The 23,435-nt window shown below is 40.8% G+C and overlaps 1 protein-coding gene across 1 annotated transcript in view; it reads left to right on the top strand.

The window, feature by feature from the left end:
- The window catches only part of LOC130679762 (cAMP and cAMP-inhibited cGMP 3',5'-cyclic phosphodiesterase 10A-like), a 108,178-nt gene extending 84,995 nt beyond the window's left edge, over positions 1-23,183 (top strand). The window contains exons 18-21 of the mRNA XM_057489202.1: positions 13,208-13,319; positions 16,249-16,329; positions 19,335-19,423; positions 21,719-23,183. Of these exons, the coding sequence (XP_057345185.1) occupies positions 13,208-13,319; positions 16,249-16,329; positions 19,335-19,423; positions 21,719-21,836 (400 nt within the window). The 3' untranslated portion in view covers positions 21,837-23,183. The remainder of the gene's footprint in view (positions 1-13,207; positions 13,320-16,248; positions 16,330-19,334; positions 19,424-21,718) is intronic.
- The last annotated feature ends 252 nt before the right edge of the window (positions 23,184-23,435 follow it).

Below are 23,435 nucleotides of genomic sequence, written 5' to 3'. Positions count from 1 at the left end.
ACAGCATAAAAAAGTCATGTGACTATATTAAAATCAAAATGGTTTTAAAGACATAATATTGTGAGATGTAAAGAGGGATAATTAACCATGATTAAAGGATCAATGCATAGGAAGACATAACACTTCAAAATGTGCATGTACCTAATAACAAAGCTTCAGAACACATGAAGAAAAAAAAAATATAAAAAGGAAAAGACACAAATCTAAAACCATAGTGGGAGAATTTTACATTCTTCCTCAAGTCATGTATAGAACAGGTACATTAAAAGTTAGTAAGGCTGAGGAAAATAGAAGACACTATCAATGTAACTTAATTTACATTTCCAGAATACTACAAAAACTGTAGATACATATTCTTCCCAACTGCACATGGAACATTTATGAGATAGACTGTGTGCTGGTGCATTAAATAGATCTCAATAAATTACAAAAGATTGAAATTATAGAGTATTTTTTTACTGCAATGGAAATAAAAACAATAAACTATGTAGAAAATCCCCAAGTATTTAAACAGCACACTTATAAATAACTCATGAATCAAAGGAGAAATTACAAAGGGAAACAGAGAATGTATCAAACTAAATGATAATGAAAAAAACTATATCAGAATTTGTAAGATGCAGATAAAAGTGCTGAGAGGAGGAAAATCTGTAACTTTAAATGCCTATGTTAGTCTTTTAAGATAACACATTAAGCAGCTACAAAAAGAAGAGTAAATTAAAGCCCATCTTGAAGCAGGAAATCAAGAGAGTAGCAGTTTGGTTAAGACAGAAAGCAGCAAACAGGAAACTAATGATGCCAAGAGTTGGTGCCTTGAAAAAGTTATTAAAATGTATAAACCTCTAGCAAGACTAAGCAAGAAAAGGCTAATCACCAATATTAACAGTAAAGTAGAGGTTATCAGTACAGGTTACAGACATTAAAGGGGTAATGAGATTATTATCAATAATTTTATACAAATGTAGTTGAAACTTACATGAAATGGACTAATTCCTTGAAAATTACAACGTAACGATATACAAACTAAAAAGAATCAGAGAATCTGAGTATCCCACTAAAGAAATTTTATTCTTAAACCAAAAAGATTTACAGGACCTTGTGGTTCCACTTGTGAACTCTGTTAAACATTTGTGGAAGAAAAAATATCAATAACACAAATCTTTCTGAAAGTTGGAGTAGGAACCACTTACCCCCTTATCTTATGAAGCCTGCATAATCCTGGTAGCAAAATCTGACACACACATTACAAAACCAGTAAATTAAAGATCAGTGTTCCTCATGGACATGGATGCAAATTTCATAACAAAGTATGCTATCAATTTTCTGCAAATACTTCTCTAAAAAATGCAGTCCTAATCAAAATCCCAGCAGGGTTTTTTTTTGTACACATTGAGAAGCTGACCTCAGATTTATATAGAATACAGAATACCTAGGACGGTCAAAACAATTTTGACAAAACAAGCCACGTTGAAGGACTGACAAGCTGATCTCAGGGCTTACTATGAAGTAACAATAATCAAAACAGTGTGTGTTGGTGTTAGGGTAGACAAATCGTGATAGGTCCCAGAGGACTCGCACTATGTAGCCTGCTGATTTTCAACCAAAATGTCAAGATAATTCAATTGGGAATGGGAATGGATAGTCTGTTCAACAAATGGCTCTTCAGTTATTGCTGTTTCAGTTGGATGAAAGACCAAATGCAAAAACCAAAATATTATTAAATTTCTAGAACAAAATATAGGAGAGAGTCTTCATGCCCTTGTATAGGCAAAGATTCCTTATATAAAAAGCACCAGTCTTCATAGATGTTGGTGAAAGGATACCAACTTCCAGTTTTAAATGAACTAAGTTCTGGGGATCTAGTGTACGGATTGGTAATTATAGCTGACAATACTGTACTGTGTACTTGAAAATTGCTAAGAGTAGATCTTCAGTGTTCTCATTACAGGATAAAAGATAACTATGTGAGGTGATGGAATGCTAATTGACAGTGGTGATCATTTCACAGTGCACACATATATCAAATTATCACATTGTACAACCTAAATATAGACAACTTTGATTTGTCGATCATATCAAATAGTGAGAGAGGACATCTTTGCCTTGTACCTGATCTTAGTGGGAAAGCTTTAGTCTCTCACCATTAAGTATGATGTTAGCTAGGGGATTTTTATGAGGAAATTCTTCCCAGGCCTAGTTTACTGAAAGCCTTTATCGTGAATGAGTGTTAGATTTTGTCAGGTGCTTTTTCTGCATCTATCCTAGGGTAATGTGATTTTGTTCTTTAGCCAGTTGGGGCAAATGATATGAATGGAGTACTCTGATTTTTGAATGTTGAACTAGCTTTGCTTATCTGAGACAAAGCACACTTGATCATGGTATATAATTCTTTTTATACAGGGTTAGATTAAATCTTTTAATGTTTGTTGAGGATTTTTACATCTGTGCTCAGGAAAGCTGTTAGTCTACAGTTTCCTTTTCTTGTAGCATCTTTGTCCAGATTGGGTATTAATTCTAGCTTCTTGGAATGTGTTAGGAAGAGTTTCCTCTACTTCTGTTCTTTGAAAGGGATTATAATAGAGAATTGGTGTAATTTCTTCCTTAAATGTTTGGTAGGATTCACCAGCTGAACCCACTGGAACCTGGTGCTTCCTGTTTGGAAGGTTATCAATTATTGATTCAATTTCCTAAATAGAAATAAGCCTGTTTGGATTACGCATTTCTTGTGTGAGTTTTGGCAGATTGTATTCCTCCAGGAATTGGTCCATTTCCTCTAGGTTATCAAATTTGTGAGCATGAAGTTGTTCATTGTATTCCTTGATTTGATTGTCCTTTTAATGTCCATGGCTCTGTAGTGATGTCCCTTGTTTCATTTCTGATACTAGTAATTTGTATCCTTTTTTTTCTTAATTAGACTGGCTAAAGGCATATTATATTGGTTTTATTCTTTCTAAAGAACCAGCTTTTGGTTTGGTTGATTTTCTCTATTATTTCCTGTTTTCATTTTCATTCATTTCTACTCTAATTCTTATTATTTCTTTTCTTCTGCCTACTTTGGATTTTATTTGCTTTTCTTTTTCTAGTTGCCTGAAGTGGAAGCTCAGATTTTTGTGTTTATGTCTTTCTTCTTACCTAGTATATACATTTAATCCTGTAAATTTCCCCTTAAACACTGCTTTCACTACATCTCACAAATTTTATTGTTTTCATTTTCACTTAGATATAAATATTTTAAAATTTCTTTTGATTCCTTATATGACTTATGTGTTACTTAAAAGTGCATTGATTAATATCCACATTGATTAATGTGTTTGAGGATTTTCTAGGTGTTTTGCTGCTATTGCTATCCAGTTAATTCCATTGTTGTCTGAGAGCATACATTGTAGGATTTATCTTCTTTTAATTTGTTAAGGTGTATTTTATAGCCTGGAACAGCCTGTTTTGGTGAATATTCCATGTGAGTTTGAAAAAATGTGTTTTCTGCTATTGTTGGATGAACTATTCTATAGATGTCAGTTATATCCAGTTGTTTGATGAAGTCAGTGAATGTAAGTATGTCCTTACTGCCTTTCTTCCTGTTGGACTTGTCCATTTCTGATAGACGGTTATTGAGGGCTCCAGCTGTAATTGTGGATTCATCTATTTCTCCTTGAAGTTTTATCAGTTTTTATCTAACATATTTTGATGCTCTGTTGTTAGGCACATAGAGTTGAGGACGTTTTATCTTCTTAAGAGAGTTGATCCTTCATTATTATGAAATGTTCCTCTTTATTGTTCATAACTTTCCTTGCTGTGAAGTCCACTCTGTCTGATATTAATGTAGCTACTCCCATTGTCTTGTGAATAATGTTAGCATGGTATTTCTTTCCTTATCCATTTACTTTTAATCTGTATATGTCTATATTTAACGTGGGTTTCTTGTAGACAGCATGTAGTTGGGTCTTGTTTTTTTATTCACTCTGATGATCTTTGTTTTTTAATTGATATATTTATACTATTGACATTTAAGTGATTATTGATGCATTAGTACATGCCATACTTGCTATTGTTTTCTATTGTTTGCACTTGTTCTGTGTTCCTATTTTTGTCTTCCACTCTTTTTCTACCTTTTGTGTTTTTAATTGATGATTTTATATGATTCTGTTTTCTCTTCTTTCTTGGCAGTAGCTATACTTTTTTTGTTTGAACGTTTTTTAGTAGTTGCCTTGGAATGAAGGAGTTTTTTCAGAACTAAAAGCAAATAAGAACATGAAATTTTGCTCATCTTTAGCCATAAGAAAAAAACAAGTTAAAACAGCAGTGATATACTACTATATATTTACGAGAATGGCCAAAACTAAAAAGACCTACAATACCAAATGTTTGCAAGAATGTGGAGCTACAGAAATGCTATTATATCCCTGGTAGGGGTATGGAATACAAAACTGCTTCAGAAAATACTTAAGAATTTTCTTATAAATCTAAACATATGCTTTCTCTGCAATTCCACTCTTAGGTTTCTCAAGAGAAATGAAAGCATATGTTCACACAAAGACTTGGACACAGTGTTCAAAGCATTATTTTTCATAATATGTCCAAAATAGAAGTGACATCAATGTCCAACAGTAGGTGAACGGACAGTTTCTGACATTCATGCAGTGGAATGCTGTACTCTTCAGCAATACAAACAGTGGGAACTGCCCATTCATGCAGTCACGTGGATGAATCAGACAGACATTATGTTGAGCAAAACCATCTGTGACATATGGAAACATTTTTATGAATAGGCCAAACGAATCAGTAGTGTTAATGACTGTGACAGAACTTAAACCGGCAATTGTTGGGGCTGACGAGGGACATAGAACTGGAAAGGGCAGAGCGGTTTCTGGGTGATGAGGATGCTCTTGTCTTCATTGGCGTGATGGTTTTGGACTGTACACATTTTCATACTCACTGAACTACCTCCTTCAAATGTATTCATTTCATACCTAAATTAAAGCATGAGAAACAAAAGTATACCACCTAGAAATATGATCATATGATAAAATGTGAAACATTTTTCAAGTGTTCTTAAACAAGTAGAGTGTGTCGATTACATCAGTATATCTCTAAGTGAAATCAGTAACAAACCGAATGGTCCTTAATTCACCAAGTGAGAATGAGTCTCAGTGAGGTGACAGGAGGTAAGCTCATAGAAGCAGTCCGTGAAATTCTGTACAGTAGTGAGTAAGCTCTTCATCCAACTTAAAATTACGACTGAGTGCAGTGTTCACACAGTTAACATGGCTGGTAGCCTGGCATGGGTTTCTGTATGGGGCTTCTGTCACGATGTGTGTAAGGAACTGCCTGATCCCAGCCATTCTTTGTTGTCCCAGGAGAGCTGAGGCACAGAGGTCAGCCACAGGAAGCTTCCCCCTCAGCCTCAGAACAGCCCTCGTGGCTGTTGGAAGCCCTTCTTTTCTTCTCTCTGTGCTGGAGCCCCTTATGACACCTGAGTTAACATGGACATCCTTTCCTCTGTGACTAGGATGTATATTCCGCCACCTGTCCTTGTCATAGACGTGGGTTTGACCCACACGTTCCACACATGGCGTCACCTGTGTCTGGACGGCCATTTCTCTAGCAGGGGCTACAGTTCGTGGACATATTTTATGAAGACGGTAGAAATAGCTCACGTGGGCACAGATTGGACAGATAGCATCCCCACATCATGCTATTTTGACACCTTCCTCTTCATATTCTTGTCCGAGCAATTCCTGTTCCAGAGAAATGTGAACATGGGCTGCCCCCGCCAAGCCCGCTGACCTTGAGTATTGATGTCATTCACTTGTAGGTGCCTCCTGTTCTGGTCCATAGTCAGGGTGGCCAGGGCTTCTCTGCTCTCCATTTAAAAAGGATGCTTCTCCAATGCTGTTGTTTCTTTATTAGTTTATGTGAGGTCTGTAAGCTACAAACAGATTTTTAAATAAAGTTTATTCTGTTTCTATCATTTTACTGTTTACCTTTGCCTTTCAACATGGTATCTTTCTTTGGTGACACATTCTTGTTCCCTTTGGAGACTTGGTTTCACCTGCTGTTTCTGGTGGGCATTTACTTCAGCCCAGTAATTTTTTCTCTAATGTAAACACCCCATTTGGTTTAGCTTGTTTTGTGCTTTTAAGAAGTTAACCTGTCTGACATTGTTGGAGTGTTTGTAGTTATATAATTGATAATATTTCTTAGATGATAATTTTTGGAGACACTAATTTACTTACTCCATTAGATAGTTGATAAGTGACAGACAGCAGCCTCTCCGTTTATACCTAGATTTAATACTAAAATACCAAAAGATGATAGGATTTGTCTGAGGAAATCAATGGCAGACTGGTCAACAATGAAGTTACCTAAAATGTGATTAGGTAACTTCATTGTTGACCAGTTGCACAGGGTTCATTGATTATGTAGAGAAATGCACCCCTTATTTAAACTGAAAACCACTGTATTTCTAAACCATGAGGCAAGAGAGATGAAAGTAGTACTTATAAAATCATTTTATTAGTTATATGTACCTACCTATTTTAAGTCTAAAAATGTTTAAATAGATATCTTTTCTTCATTATCAATTAGTTGGTGAGAAGTCAACACTGGAGGTTAATATTTTTAGGACAATTCTCAAACTATTGATATTCTCTTTGTTTTGTGAATATTCTATGTTAAAAGCAGGGTGACCACATTCCCTCCTGGCCAGAATCATCTCTGTGAACACCTTTTGCCCAGATGTGATTAATTCACATTAGTGCCTCCTTTCACTTCCAAAGCTCTGTTGGCTTAGATGTGAATTTTATGGTTCCATTTCTCTGTGATGTCTAATCAGAGAACAGGGCGTCATATGGTGGGAGTAATAACATTCTAGACTTTAGTCCACTTTGGGGCCCAGGGTTATAACAGAAAATACCTTGCACATAGAAGCTGTTCTGTAAGTATTTGTCATGTAAACAAATAATCCAGAATGACAGTAATAGCAGGTGTGGCTTTTACAATGTGATTTTATACTCATAGTAAATCCTTGATTATTGGCATTTTTATGTCCTGGAAATCGACAGTGTTTTGCACACGCTGATGCAACTGGAATCTGCCTCTGTGGTGCACAGTCTGTCTAGAAATGGATGGTATCATCTCAGATGTATCAACTGTTAAAGCCCAGGGTTCTTTTTTTTCACAAGTGTTCTCTAGAGCATGGCAGATAATTATTTTATATTGGAGGATCTGAAGCATCCTAGATAAAGGCTGATGGCCTCAGTACTTCAGGGGTTCATCAGTTAGGAAAGCATATAGTCCATGAAAGATAAATCCTAAAACACAGAGTTTTCTTTTTTATCATATTGGAAAGTTGAAGACAGGTCGTTTCTGGCTAAATAAAGTTCAGCTGCCCAGTGATGCTGTCAAGAAACCAGACTTTTTCTTTGTTTCTGCCCCATCACCCTGGGCATGTTGCCCTTGAATTGGTCTCTTATTCTTGGCTCAGTGGACTTCACCCAGGGCATTCTCTCATCTTATAGTTCTCTCATTGCTCCACTCATTCTGGAGCTGAATGTCACTTATATTGACCTAATCATTGCTGGAAGTCCCAGGATTCTGACTCTCCCTCTCTTTTGTCCTTACCAATGGTCCTTGCCACCTACCCTTGACTTTTACTATTATAACTTGTATGACCTTAACATTGTGGCCATAACCCTGCTTAATGCTACAAGGTAATTTTATTTTTTATTTTGAAACTAAAACAACCAGAGACCAATTACGTATGAAAGTCATGTTCATGTGTTTTTCAAATGTAGATGAATAATTCACTTTTATATTGGACATATGTACAGTTTCATTTTTATCAAGATTGTACATTTCATAATAAGTTCTTTAAACTTTATAAATAGTAGAACCTGACAGATGATCTAATTGCCCTAGAAATGAATCATCAGGGGGCAGTTTGAATCTACCTTATAATGATATAAAAGATGGACAGGAGGAAGCCCAGGGCGCCAGGGAAACAAATGGCAGTTTGAATAACTGAGTTCTTCACTGACGTTTTCCTTCAGGTCTCTTTCCTTAACCATAATTCACCATGACTAAAATGATTCACCTTTGGAAACCAGCTCTGTACTCAGACCAAGGGCTGGCAGTGACAGCTTGATTAAGTTTTCCACTGAAACTAGTGCTCATTGTCCCCTTTTGACTGAAACTAACCAGAACATCCACAGAAATCAGAACATGATTCCTGAATCACAGCATCTTTCTGAAGGGAGAGGAACGTACATAGTCCTCTAAGGACCACTTCAGCAAACAGCAAAGAGACCGAATGTGTTTTGAGCTCTGAAATCAAGTTAATGTATTTCCTTTAAATATTAAAATGGCAAATATATGAGTTGTTAGGTTTTATAACTTTTATTTATATGCACTTTATGTTGGAACTGCCTTCCTCAAACATGTTTTAAAAATAATTGCAAAATTTTATCTCTGAAATTAGCATTAGGAAATACATAAATGAAAATGTTTATTCTCATCTTAATCCCAGAGAATATTTATATCCTTCAAAGACATTCCTTTGCCACCCTTCTTCTGAAATCTTTCCTTGATTTAGATTTAAGGGCACTTAAAGCGTATGATGTCAAACGCTTGAACAATTCTTTAAACGATTCAGAAGCAGGACAGAAAGGTGTGTGCTCTTGCATAGCAACTGCTTCAGCACACGTCTCTCCGATGTGTTTTGTCCTTGGACCATGTGCAGGGTTCTCCAGCATTTTCTTAACATGACAACATCGATTGGTCTTCACCTGTGTAGCACAAGGATTTTACTAGGCAAATGGGTTTTAGGTTAGAGTATATTTTAATAACAGTAAATTCCTCTGTGATACACATTTGTTCAAGATTGATTCTTCACCGACCCTTTTCTCTCTTCTTAATGATATTTTTAAAAGAAGCAACACAGTTACGGTTCTATAAAATTAAGAATTGAGAAATAAGTTGATTTTAATGAGATCATCACCGTAGCATGCTAATGCTTATATTAAAGAGTTATTATTTGTGTCACTGGAAACATTCTTCTTTTGGTTCTGCAGCATGTTTAGTCTCATTTAATGTTTAATAAATCAGCTGCGATAGGTCATGTTATGCTAGAAGTACAGTAGTTGTAGATGTGTGTTAAGTGCTCAGTACAGTCATTTAAAATTCCTCCAAAATAAGTTTAAAAATAAGAAAAAATCATTAAAATGATCATTTGAATTATTTCAAACATTAGGTATGACCTGATTTTAAAATAAAACAAAGGAATTAAAAATGAGGATAGCTGGCAGTTTCTAAACAAAACATCCACGCGTACATCCCCCACATGCTTGACTTTCCTGTAACCATGGACGCCACGTCAGTCACGGCCACAGCAGTCAGGTGCCGACCGCCTTGGAACAGCAGGCTGGCCTTTGCCCGGAGCCTGTGCGCACGTGCCCTCAGACAGGCAGGATGCCTTTGCTTTCTTCTCTCTCTTGTTTCTCTGTTTTCTTATGGCAGTTTCCTTCTGGCCTATCCAGACAAAGGCCTATCCTACCCTGGGTCCCCAAATACGAATGGCATAGATTTTCTTCGACTGGTAGGAATTTTGACTAAAAACCACTTTGCTATTTCTGTGCCATAATGGTACATGAATAAAGAGGTGCAATTCAGTATTTAATGGTTCAAGTTTCAAATGTGTTTCTCAGTGTGAACAGCTTCTTAGGTCTCCCTCTGGGGTGAGATAGGGCTCTGTGTGCACGATAGCCTCTTTTTGGCCTCCAGATCCACTGACCGTGTCTTTGACCTTGGCCTCTTGGTGCCGAGACAGCAGCTCGCTCGCTCTCTCTCCAGCTCCATCTGGATTCCGCCTCTGGAGGCACTCACAGATCGGGGTGGGAGGAGAAGAGCTGTGTGTTTGTCCCCTGACTTCACCCCCTTGTGCCCCGTCTAACGGGGTTCCTGGGGGAGGCTGCCTGACAAATCCAGCCCAGGCTGTGCGCCCTTGCCCGTCAGCCCCGGCCACCTGCCCCATCGCCTGCCCAGGGCCTCGCTAACCCCTCGGTTTTCCTGGGTCTGCCTTCCCCACTCTGGTGAGGAGTCTCTTCAGTCGCTCCCCGAAGCCTCCTGGCCGTGTCACCTGCCTCACGGTAGGACCCTAGCTGATACACCTTGTATTAAAGTAGGTGAAGTTAGCGTGTTTTATGGGGCTCCATTTCTTCATTTTTATCTCACTTTAAAGAGTTTGTAGGTATGTAAGAGGCTGGAATGAGGTGAACATCAGGGTAGAGATTTCAGGGACTGAATCTTACATTCTTGGCTCCTTGTAGAAATTGAGCCGGCCATTCAGGCTCTTGAATTCCAGATATTCACACAAACAGGAATTGTAATACTACCTGAGAATTCATTCTTTGCATTAATCTTCATGGTCTGCCTGAAATCTTCTATAAGGGGTCCCTTCAGTCGCTCCTCCATCTGCTCCTGCTTCTCTTCCAAGAGGACGGCGTATCCTGGGCAAGTTGCCCTTACAGAGCGCATGGAACAGGGTGGGAACGGTGGGCAGGCAGTGTGTAGAGCTGGGGCTGCCTCTGCCCATCTCTTACCCCACCTGAAACCCTGCAAGGGGTGTCATGTCTCTTCCCTCTGTGATGTTTGGTGACTCTGTGATCTTGTGATGTGAGAGGAGAACTATAAAATAGGGTGGCCCTGGGCAGCACACTTGCACTCTGAAGAGAGATGCTCACTTTGAGGTCATTCTGGGTGCACGCTAGTGATGTGGGGGAGCGTGGTGGGTGGTGTCAGGGAGAAGGGAGAGGGAAGGGGAAGGAGGCAGGGAGGGAGAGAGCTGCCTTGTCATAAAGCCCCTGTAGATGTTAGCGGTTTCACCCTGACATCTGTAACCTCCTACTTCCCCTGTTCCCACCACAGTCACCTGCCACCCGCTGCAGGTACTGCCGTGATGTCCTCCAGACAGCCTCTCAGAACCTTCCTTGCCCCCACAATTCCACAGTTCATTCTCCCTGAGCAGACCTGAGCATCTCTAAAACGTACACCATGTCACTGCGCTGCTACCAGCTGCCAGTGGCTTACCACCAGACTTGTGGTTCAGGCTCGGCTCGGCTCTGGACACAGCGCACGCTCTGGCCCACCTCGCCCCTGCATTTCAGCCAGGCTGGCTTCCTGCGCCTCCTCAGACGCACCGCACCGTTTATACATGTCTGTGAACTGTCTTAACAATTGGCATGCTTTTTCCTCTTGATCTACCTTTTGAACAAACAAGTAATATGCTCATTTCTTTAGAAGCCCAATTCCAGAAATAAATATTCTTCCTTTAAACCACAAGATGTTAGGAAAAGTACCTCATGAGGAAACAGGGAATTTCTGGTCACTTTAAGGGTTTTTCATATAGCATCTGTTTTGGGTCACAGGGAAGGTACTAAGTCTCATCAATGGTTTTAAAGTTACCGAGTCTGCCCTGTTAGAGACATGATGTTCTCTAGACGTGAGTCCTTATGAAAAGTAAGGTTGTAGAAAAGATCGTTGAGGCACATGGGCTAAAGGAAATAGGCTGATGGAAAATACAGGAAGGAGCCTTGTGAGGGATTAGCATCGAAGACTCAGACCACAGACAAAGTGGGGCATCCCAGGGAGCACCACTCAACCAGACCCCCAGCACAAGCGACGGGTAGGTGCTCCTCATGGGCTGCCTGCCCCGGTCGCGATGGGCTGTGGACCCAGGGCAGGGCTGCCACGGAGGGGGTGTCTGTGGACCACGAGAGGTAAGGCAGCCTGTAGCAGCCATGGATTCCTGCGGCTCACTGGGGTTTAGATATGAGCTGGAAAAGATAACATCTTCTCACCCGTTACATGGCTTTGTATCTTTCTGGATGATTTGCCTCTTAAAGTTCTTTAATTCACTTCAGAAAAGTTAAAGTGCATACATTAAAATTCTTTAAAAACCAGTGTTTAGTGCTGTCATCAAGCATAGACTTCATGTAGGGTCATTACATGTTTGTAGATAAATCCATTCAAATCACAGGGGATATGTCTGTCTGAATTCTTTAAGCAATTTTTATTTTACTTTAAGAGGAAAGATTAAACCAAACCATATTTAGAAAACAAAGTCGTACATGGAACACACAGTTATAAGTGGAAAACCACAGAAAGGAAAACTCATTTCAGCGTGGAGGGTGGGGTCTGTGAGGCGAGTGGAGGCTGCGCCTGTCGCTCCCCTGCGCCTGTCACCCCCCTGCGCCTGTCGCTCCCCTTCACCTGTCCTCCACTGTGCCTGTTGCTCCCCTGTGCCTATCGCTCCCCTTGGCCTGTCCTCCCCTTCACCTGTCACTCCCCTTGGCCTGTCCTCCCCTTGGCCTGTTGCTCCCCTTGCTTGTCCTCCCCTGCACCTGTCCTCCCCTGCGCTTGTCGCTTGTCGCTCCCCTTGGCCTGTTGCTCCCCTGTGCCTGTCGCTCCCCTGTGCTTGTTGCTCCCCTTGCCTGTCCTCCCCTGCGCCTGTCGCTCCCCTGCACCTGTCGCTCCCCTGCACCTGTCATTCCCCTGTGCCTGTCACTCCATTGCCCCTGTCGCTCCCCTTCGCCTGTCTCTCCCCTTGGCCTGTCACTCCCCTTCGCCTTTTGCTCCCCTGCACCTGTCACTCCCCTTGGCCTGTCGCTCCCCTTTGCTGCTCAGTGAGGGAGGGGAGCACGGGAACGCCTACCTCTGTTCAGGCCTGTCTTCTGTCCTTCCACCTTGGAAGTCATTCCGTTTCTTTGTACTTCATATTTTCCTTACACAAAATGAAAAGATTGGGGTAGAATTTTATTCTTTGATATTTCTTCCTACTCTAAAAATGTCCAAAATTCCATGTAAGTGAAAATCGGGTCCATGGTTGCAAACGTATTCCATGGGACTGAGATGGTTACAGAGCCATGCCCACGTCATACTTGATTTCAGTGGTGACGCTGAGGTGAGAGGAGGGTATGGTGTCCTCTTCATGGGGCTGCTGGGCGAGGGAGCTGATCTTATAGTCAAAGCAACACTGCTCATTAATCCCACTAGTTTTCCTGTCTGCTAGTTTCATCTGCTCTTTAATGCTCTCTTTTCCATCACAAAGTAATGTCTATTGTAAGCTTCACTTCTGAAAACGCAGCAGTCTTTCTAGTCCTTATTATAAATGTACAAATACCTCATTGACCAGTTTCATATTATTGTGTTCCAGAGACCGTGTCATTGGTTTGATGATGACTGCCTGTGATCTTTGTTCTGTGACAAAACTGTGGCCAGTTACAAAATTGATGGCAAATGATATATATGCAGAATTCTGGGCTGAGGTATGTTCTTTGTTTTTATATGAACAAAGATAATATCAAGAGATGAGGAAAAAAATCGGGGGACAAATTAAATATATTGATAATTTAGTAACAATATCTTAGTTGCTCATGTTGCTAGTTACTTCAGAAAACTTGCTGATCACATAAAATGAAGGACTTAGCATTTATTTATTCAGCTATAAAGTGAAAGCAATCATTCTGTTACATCCTACTTGAGTTCTGATCTCAGCTGAAATAGTTCAGAAACTTTCCCTTAGTTAATAGCCAATCTTCTGTCATCCATTCAATAAGTGTTACTGGTCATTACTTCATAGTAATCATTGGAAAGAGTATTAAGAGGGGCCACAGTATCATGGGCTATATATGCCCACAGTTAGAAATTTGAGGGAATAATCGTTTTGTACAACAGACATATGAGCTTATGTAAATATACAAAATAGTCAAATCAAGTGCAAATGATAAGTTCTGTAGAACATATGGGGTGTTAATTCATGATATCTCCGACATGTGAAGCAACCATATAACTTAACTTTCATTATACCTTTTCTCAACTGAATTATCTAACTTATCAGAAATTAGTATTTTACTCCTCAGTTTGCTATCTCAATTGTCCATGAATAAGGAGAATGTAATTTTCTTACTTAAATGAATTCACAAATACCTAGGTCCCTGCATATTCAAAGATTACTTTATGAAAAAATATAAAACCTTTGTGTGCCACCTCATTTGAAGAAGTAAAAATAAATTTGGAGGACAAAGAGTTCAGTAGATTCAAACCATAAACACAAAAAATAAAAACCAGCAAATCATTCAGTTAAAAATTTAGTAGAAACGGTTTAAATCTTGAATTGCCTCATAATGGTAAAGCCAAAGAATGTTGCATGAGGAGCCCAGGCCTGAGCTGATCACACTCACGGGGTCACTTCCTCATGCACTGTGTGCACACTCTCTTGTGTGGGTTTTTTTCTTCGTGTTGTGTGTGTGTCAGAATCTAGTGCATCAGTGTCGATTTAGGAGGGCTGTTTAAATGCACATGCCCAACTTTGTTATCACAGTCAACATCATTACACGTGTGTGTCTGAAAGTACATTCTCTAAATATCACCTTGATTACATTCTCTAAATACCACATGAGAAGACGAGACTGAAATTAGCTCTTTGTCTTGCAATTTTATTTAACTGATGTATTTCCTACTTTAACAACTATATTTGTATTCTAAAATACAAACCAAAACGTGACAGAAATGTTAGGTAGTGCGTTTTTAGTCCACAAAGATGGGTAAGCTCCCAATATGCTCATAGATGCTGTCTTCAAGGACCACATGGTTCATGGGAGGAAACAAGTATAGTCAACAAGTGTTGCCATTTGATCTCCAGATATTCATAAAATCCACTCTGATCCTCATCTGCTCTCTCCTCCCTGCCCAGGCCGCCACCAGTTCATGCCTCAATTTGTGCTGCTTTCTGCCTGAATTCTTGTCTTTACATTGAGAATCAGAGTGACAGTAATTAAGAGTGTGGTCTCTGTGCTCTCTGGTATCGTGTTGCTTGAGCTTAAAATCATGTGTTAGCATTTAGGGTGAAACCTCAGGCTGTTTTTCTGACATGTCTCTGAGCTTCCATTGCCACATTTGGAAGTTAGGAGTGACTTCAATCCTGATGACATTAGTTCCCTTCTTCTAGTCCTGTCTCTCCGCTGTCGTGATACCAAAATAGTGAACTTGAACTACAGAGCCCGCTACCTCTCGGGGTCCGTGTCTCAGCCCCTCTGGACTCTCCGTCGGGGCTTTCTCGTCACCATCCAGGTCTTCGTCCCACACGGTGGCATCTGCCCCAGGCACACTCCCTCTCCTCTGCAACCCCGGCCTCTTCCAGCCTCCCCGCTGCACACCTGCCACAGGACCCAGCTGGTGCCTTTTTTAGCATTTATCGTTATTCATGAGTACATACTCAAAGCGCTGTTAATTTAAACTTTTTTACGTACTGCACTTACGAAATCCTCGAGCAAGGGGCCTGGTTAGTTCCACTCAGGACAAAAAGAAAAAGTTTGAGAACCACTGATTTACATATTTAAAGTGATGATACTAGAGCAAAAGGCATGCTTCAAGGGCCTTATGTAGTTGGGCAAGTGCCTTTGTCCTTCACATATATCTAAATGAGGGTTCTAGCAATTTGTCTCTAGACCCTCTCTTAGCAAATCTAGGATGTTTTTAGGCCTGTACTTCTGATTTCTGAAAACAAGCATAATCAAAATAATAGAATAATTAAGAAATGTGAGGGAAGAGAGAGTATCAGGGACCAAACAGGCAATGTTAAGGAAGAAGATTTTAACATTTTTTAACAAATGAATAAAAAGTAAGGTAACTTTGAAAAATCTATGAAATTGGGATAATAATATCTAATGCATCTCATGAAGATGAAATGAAATAATAATTACTAGTTACTTAGCCCAGAGCCTGTAACATGGTAAATCTTTAATAAACGTCTGTGACTATCCCCAGTATGGTGATGGAGGCCTTGCTAACGTGTGTTAGCCGACCGCTGCTCGTCCGTGGTCTACAGTATCCCTCCCCAAGCCCAGCTGCACCCAGCCCAACACGTGAAAAATCGCTTAAGAAAGAAACAAGCTTCATCTGGTCTCTTCTCTCCCTGTTACTGCATCTCCTCCTGTTCTGACTTTTATTAACTCCTGCACCCTGAATCAGGAGTGGTGGTGGGGTTTCTGGTAATTCCATACAGGAGAACATCAGGATAAAAACCAAACCATGATATATTAAATTGTTCATTCTTTTGACATTTATTTGGGTCAATAGCCAGAAACATTATTGATTTGGGATAAAATTAGTGAATACAGGGAACAACTCATTAATACCAAATTGTTATAGCTGTTTAAAAGTTGGCAAGCCATGATTTTTCTCCTTGTACTTTAGGGGGATGAGATGAAGAAGCTGGGGTTACAGCCCATCCCTATGATGGACAGAGACAAGCGGGATGAAGTCCCCCAGGGTCAGGTATGAGCCGTGTTGTCAAGTCAAATGATTCAAGGTGGTTATAGGGCTGTGAAGGAAGGAAAAGCACACGCCCTCTCATAGAACCAGGAACCACTTGAGATCGTCTTCATTTAGATGCAGTTTGGAGATGGGAAGACCAGGATTATTAGGAAACCCCAGTGGCTTTAAGGAATTCACAGCTACCCTTGTCCTCACTTTTTTATAAGGATGTAATTGCAGAAAACCAGCTTTTCTGACTTGAAATAGAGGGGATAGGTGAATTTGAATTGTTAATAATTGTAACAAGCAGAAAATATTTTGTTATTGAATGTACAAAGATTTTTTTGAAGAGTAGCATAGATTTTGATTAAGTCCACTCTTTCTCACAATAATGCATAGTATTTTAGTACATTTTGACTTTTGTCTTACCATAAAATGACATTAATTACCCTCTTTCCAGGTCTTATTACATAATTTATGTTAATTCTTTGATGTCTCCAGTGCTATTGTGTCTTGTTAGTTTTGTATGTGATGTGATGTATTTCTCAGATTATGGCCTTTTAGAACAATGGTCTTTAAATGTCATAAGGAAGTTAGTTATGGACAAATAATTATAATACAGAATTCAGTTTAGGAAACATTTCATAAAATTCATAGGATGATGGTTTGGGATAAGTTCTTAAATTTTCCTACTTTAATTTATTAACTATTAATATGAAGGTATAGGCAAGTCCCTGTTCTTGACAGGCATAGCAGCACAGGGGTCTGCAGGTTTTTCTCACTGTGGCGCCTTCCACGGACCCTGCCTGGTATTCTGAAGGGGTTCCTGTCGCTCCTTGCTCCCTGAGTGTGCCCCTGGCATGCCTGGCATGCTCGTGGCCTGTGCATTTTTCAGTTTAGTTTCTTTTTAACCCTATTTAGGCAATGTCACCATATATGCAGTCATGGTGACCAGTCTTTCCTGTCTGGCATCTGCTCTTCATGCCGAACTGCACAAGTCCCGTACCCACTTGAGATGATACGAAGATTTTCCTATATTTACTTACTTTTTTTATTTCATCACTTCACATTTGACTTGCTAATTTATTTGGGGCTCGTTCTATAGTTTAAGATGGGGATCTAGTGATATTTTTTCCTTCTAGATAGATACACTGTCATCCCAACAGAATGCCCAGGACAGCTGCAGAGATCCTCAGAGAATGGGCTCTGCCCTAGTGTTATTTAATTAAAAGAATAGTTTTTTGCCAAAATTCCAGATCCACTTACAGAATGAGAGCTATGAATAAAATATTTCTAAGGAGCATATCTTTTTTTTTTTTGAGAGGGCATCTCTTATATTTATTGATCAAATGGTTGTTAACAACAATAAAATTCTGTATAGGGGAGTCAATGCTCAATGCACAGTCATTAATCCACCCCAAGCCTAATTCTCGTCAATCTCCAATCTTCTGAAGCATAACGAACAAGTTCTTACATGATGAACAAATTCTTACATAGTGAATAAGTTCTTACATGGTGAACAGTACAAGGGCAGTCATCACAGAAACTTTTGGTTTTGATCACGCATTATGAACTATAAACAATCAGGTCAAATATGATTATTCGTTTGATTTTTATACTTGATTTATATGTGGATCCCACATTTCTCCCTTTATTATTATTATTATTATTATTATTATTATTTTAAATAAAATGCTGAAGTGGTAGGTAAATGCAAGATAAAGGTAGAAAACATAGTTTAGTGTTGTAAGAGAGCAAATGTAGATGATCAGGTGTGTGCCTGTAGACTATGTGTTAATCCAAGCTAGACAAAGGCAATAAAACATCCACGGATGCAGATTTCTCTCAAAACGGGGGGTGAGGTTCTAAGCCTCACCTCTGTTGATCCCCAGTTTCTCACCTGATGGTCCCCCTGCGACTGTGCCTGTCTTAGGTTGTTCCTCCCTTGAGGAATCTTACCCGTCCTAAGGAGCATATCTTTTCATAATAGTATTGCTTCTGAATTGTGATCACTATGAAATTTTTATTTGCCACAATGGTAAAATACTCTACTTTCCAATAATTAATCCTTTTTCTTGAGATCTTCTGCTCTATGACATCTGCTACATATTAAAATAAGGAAGTCTCTGCATGGGCTGTGAAGTTGCAGGTGGAAGTGCATAGGCATTATTCTGATAGCAGCACCATGATGGTAGACTTTGCAGCAGAGAAAGCAGAAGGGATCTTTCGTGCCTTCTTCTTGAAGTTCAGTTTTTTTAAAGAAATTGGTGAGCCGTGGTTTGGGGGACACCTCATCCATGGAGCCAACTTTGTCTCGCCCATGCTTTCACCTGCTCGGCAGTTGCTTACAGCTAGACAGTGCTCCCTGGCTAATCGCCTAGCGGGCCTCTGACAGCCGGCCTCCAGCTGGCCAGTCTGAGCTGGTGCCATTTACTTGCACAGTGGTCCAGAATTCCTAATAAAAAGTTCTTTCTTATATTTTTTAAAGTGCCAAGATTAATAACTGTGAAATCTGATGTATTGAGAAAACTGTAACTTGAGGGAACTAAGATAAAGTTGGTAAGATTTCTGGGACAAAAAGAGAAAATCTCAGGAGAGGAGGGCGGTCCCCAAAGCACAGGGTAACAGACCATCAGAACTTCCGCAGGGACCCTGAAGGTCAAGCGAGAGAAGAGTTGCCCCCTTAGGAGAAGAGCAGGTTCCGCTTTGATGTGTCTACAGCAGGATGTCAAACTCAACCAGAGAAAGGAACAGGAACAGGACTTGACTGACTTATAAGTAGAATCTTACTGAATATTGTACTTGGATTTTAGATTAACTTTTTATGTTTTAAATTTTATGTGTTTTATTTCGAGAATGTATTTTAATTCATTTTTAAAAGCACTCTACAGTAGTATCCAGTAAGCCCAAGTATCACAGAGCAAAACTAGAACATTTAATTTTACACTTATGCTTGAGAAATGGAGTCCTCCTTGCATGCTAATGTGCAGTTCTATTTCCTGTCCATGGTTTTTGCGCTGAGGCAGCTCGGATTCTACAATGCCGTGGCCATCCCCTGCTACACCACCCTCACCCAGATCTTCCCGCCCACAGAGCCTCTCCTCAAAGTGTGCAGGTACGTACAGTGGGCAGCTGTGGTGCTGTGAAAGAAAGGGCTGAGAGTCTGTATGGGGTGTCTCTCCATTGTTGTGTGTTTATGTGTCTTATTCTCAGTTTACAATAAATATAATTTTATGGGCTGTGTGTTTGCCTAGGTAACAAATATATATCAAGAGTATTTATTCATAAATTGATTCGGTCACTAAAAAGGAATAAGAAGGCTCGTTTGTTTGTTTTTGTGATACACAGATCCCCACCCAGGGCTGCTTTTGACAAGACAGGACCATAATGTCTGTTTAGGGCAGCTTGTTTGGAAGGGTGCTTGGGTTAAACCACATGATTTATTGTTTAAACGGAAGGGGAGAAGCTCAAGTGGGATCTTCTTTTCTCTTTAAGTTTTCTTTTCTTCCCAAAAGAAATGGAAGCCATCTGTTACCTCTTCTGGTTTCAAGCTTCTGGGGCCTTTCTAGCATCTTGTGTGAGGGCTGTGCTCAGCTAAGAACATTGGAATTTTTTTCAGATTTTCATTGTACTCTGAAAGGAAGTTCCTTCTGGGGAAAGCAAAGGGTGATGAGCAGAGCGGCCGTGTGTGTTGATTTCTGCAGGTGAATTGGTGTCAAGGCAATTCTTCTAAGTATGTAGCCGGAACCTCAGTTGAGGGGTGGAGTGGGTGCCCTGGCAGGGAGGGTGGATGCTTTACTAGTTTTAAGCATTATCAAAAGCCTTTAATATATTCCCATCCTCTACTATTGAAACTTGCTTTATGAACTAATTTTTAAAGAAAAACAAATGAACAAACAAAACCAACAAGCAAGAAGATAAAAATAAATGAGCTTGTTTTTCTTGTTTAATGATGGCTTCTCTTTCCTTTCTGCTCCCGTGGAGGTGAGCCTGATACCAACCATTTTGTTGAGCCCATCACGGCTGCAATCAGTCCACTAAGATAACAGTTTATACAGAAAAAATAAATACATAATATTCATGTACATATTATAAATAACTTACGTAAGGACTGAGCCATATGGACAGTGTGGAGTACGAGCTGGGACCCCTGGATGGAGTCGGCACCCCTCCAAAGAGAAATGGGACTGTGAACGGAAACCCAGCATGTCACAAGGAGGGCTCCTTGGAACAGCCAGGCACCCTTCCCTGTCCAGAAAGCCTCTGTGCCTCCTGCAGAGGGAGGCCTGCTGGGGCCGCGCCGGGACGGTGTTCAGCCACCTGCTTCAGAGCACTTGCGTGATCTTGTAAAGGCCTTGTTGATCCTGCTGACACTGAGGAAATTCATCCTGTGTCACTGGTATCCAAGGAAACACAGCGGCAGTGTTGATGTATGTCTTTTTTCCAAAGCCAAAAAATCTCTTTAGGTTCCAGGAAAATGACACCTGAGGATGCGGTACATGAGTTACAAGTGTTATTTTTCAGGTTGTATTTAGGGATTTTTTTTGCCCAAAGGAGCCGTAGGATGCAGGTGCTCTGCATGCATTTTGCTTGCCAGTGCCGGGGTTCCTTTCTGACTTTGTCATTCTACCTATGAATGTGAGATGCGAGGTGGGAAATGTTGATGTCTGGTTAGCCATGTAGGGCAAGTTGGTGGACACGGGAGGTGTTATTCATGCCACTGAAGAAGGTGAGATGGTGGCAACTCTTATCCGCAGATTTTGAGAGACAAAGGCCAGAAGAGTGGGGCAGAAACAAAGCTGCCCGAGACCAGAGGTCACCAGAATGCAACACAGACCAGGACATTTTTCTTTAGAAAGGACATCTCAAAAGTTTGCACCACGTGTAACTTATGGTGACTTTTTATATAGGACACTGTTCAGCGTGAGGCGACTTCCCATTTTCAAATGGGATGTGATGGGGGTGTAAGGCCCCTAGGAGGTTCGCCGTTTCCACGCCCCCATGTGAAGCCCTGGCCTTGGGTCTGTGCCGATGTCCCCAGGCTCAGGGCCTGCATGTCCCTGCGTGTTCCTCGACAGCACACCCGCCGGCTCGTTCCCCTTTTCAAGTCAGCCCTTCTCACCGAAAAAGAAGTGACGTGTCCCGAGCCTAGCATCCCTTTTGCCGTTGCCTTCTGGAGCTGATGGGGCCATGTGCCCTCCGGGCCTGGGTGGCTTGAGCCTCCCGAGGGCACCGGGCCACAGTGCCGTGCCGGAGCTGCCCCGGGAGCCACCGGGCGCAGTGGGCATGGTGTTCCCAGAGTCAGCAGGGCCTGGAGCCGCGCAGCTCGCGGGCACCCCGGGACAGTGTGCTCGCTGCTGGGGGTCCCAGAGCCCTTCTCACGCTCTCCTGTCCCTGTGTCTCTCCCCAGGAATAACCTCAGCCAGTGGGAGAAGGTGATCCGCGGGGAGGAGAGCGCCGTGTGGATCTCAGCCCAGCCGGCGGCCCCAGGGGCCTCTGAGAAGCTGCCAGCGAAGAAGGATGACTGACGCTGCCGCAAGCTGCCCCCCGAAGATGCTCGTCTTGCTTTGACTGTTCGTCCTTTTATTTTTGTGGGGGGAGACCTACACCTGGTGCCTGGGACGCAGACCTCTTCAGGAAGGCGACGTCAAGTGAATGTGCTGAGCAGGGGCCTCCCTGCCAGCCTCATCGGTGGCTCAGTACACAGAGGACCACCCCAGGACGAGAAGCCACCTGCCCAGCAACTCCATTCGACTTGCAAACTGGCCTTTTCTAACGGCTAACATTGCTGAGGCCTTAATGGGAATGGACACAAATTGTTCAGAAAACAAAGCATGTCGACATTTTTTTTTTTTTGCAAATGAGACTTACGGATATAAAAATGTAAATTTTTAATAATGGTTTCTTTATGTTTTCCCTGGGTGTCATTTAGACTCACATTCACAATTAAAGATTTGGTCTATGAGTTATTTAATTAATATACCATATATTTATTTCTCTGAATATCAAATTAAACCATAAGTTTAGGTCTTCTTTAGTTCTTGCTTTGACCTGCTGCGTCATCTTCCATTACCCCTTTCTTTGTGTTACTCAGTCATGTCTCAGAAGTTTTCATCCCATGACGGAAAAGTAGAATATAGTTCAGCTGCATTGTAGCTGATTTCTGTTCTCTCTGCTCTGCTTAAGGTAAAATATTTACCTGGAGACCTGGCTTGAAGAATTTCTTCTGTATAATTTTTGGTATTGTAGACTAATAGTGCTCCGCAATGTAAATGTTTTGAAAAAACATAAATCTGAACCTAAAGTAATAGTCTGAACCCCTTCCTACATGGATGATAAGCCAGTCACCTCTGATGCCTGTCAGTGCTTTAAAGATTTTTGGCACCAGGACACGGTGACCTCTGAAGATGGGGTTGGTGTTGACCTGAAGGAAGAAGGAAAGTTCACGAGGCAATAGGCCAGTCCACAGCAACAGTCCGTCCACTGCTCATCTGGCCTGGAAGGAGACTGGACTGTTATGTTTAATAAAATAAGTCTGTGAAATAGTTTTTGTATTCAGTACTGTACACGCTGTTGCTCACATGAGCTTGGTTTTTGCAAAACAGAAAATGAAATTGGATGTTTCTACAACATGGTTTATTTCGTAACTCATGTTGTAACAGAGTTAGCTATACATAAACATGGTTCTTATTTTAAAATTAACACTATGTGTTCAATTTCCTTATGGGCTTCTGAGAATTGCCATCTTCCCTCCATGGACCCTCGTTTACTATTGTAATTATACGATATGAAGTAAATGAAATAACTAAAGAGAGAGAAATACCACTGTGGCTAGACACACACACACACACCTGCCTATGTGTACATACATATGTATGTATGTATGTAGATATAAACACGTGTGTATGACAGATGCAAACACATCTACAAAAGATAAAAATCAGCCCTATTCTTCAAAGACACTGATTTTTCATGTTGGAAAACACATTGTATGGTAAAGAATTGACTAGAAAATGTCGCTTTTCATATTAGTGGGTTCATAGAATTGAATTCTAACAGTTGTGTATTTTCTGCACCCAAATTTATGAAAATGGATGCACCAAATTCACCTTTAATCACACAAGTTA

The sequence above is a fragment of the Manis pentadactyla genome, chromosome 12, assembly GCF_030020395.1.
Source record: "Manis pentadactyla isolate mManPen7 chromosome 12, mManPen7.hap1, whole genome shotgun sequence".
NCBI classification, from domain to species: domain Eukaryota; kingdom Metazoa; phylum Chordata; class Mammalia; order Pholidota; family Manidae; genus Manis; species Manis pentadactyla.
Note: the sequence above shows the minus strand (reverse complement) of the source record. Positions and strands in the feature narration are given on the sequence as shown.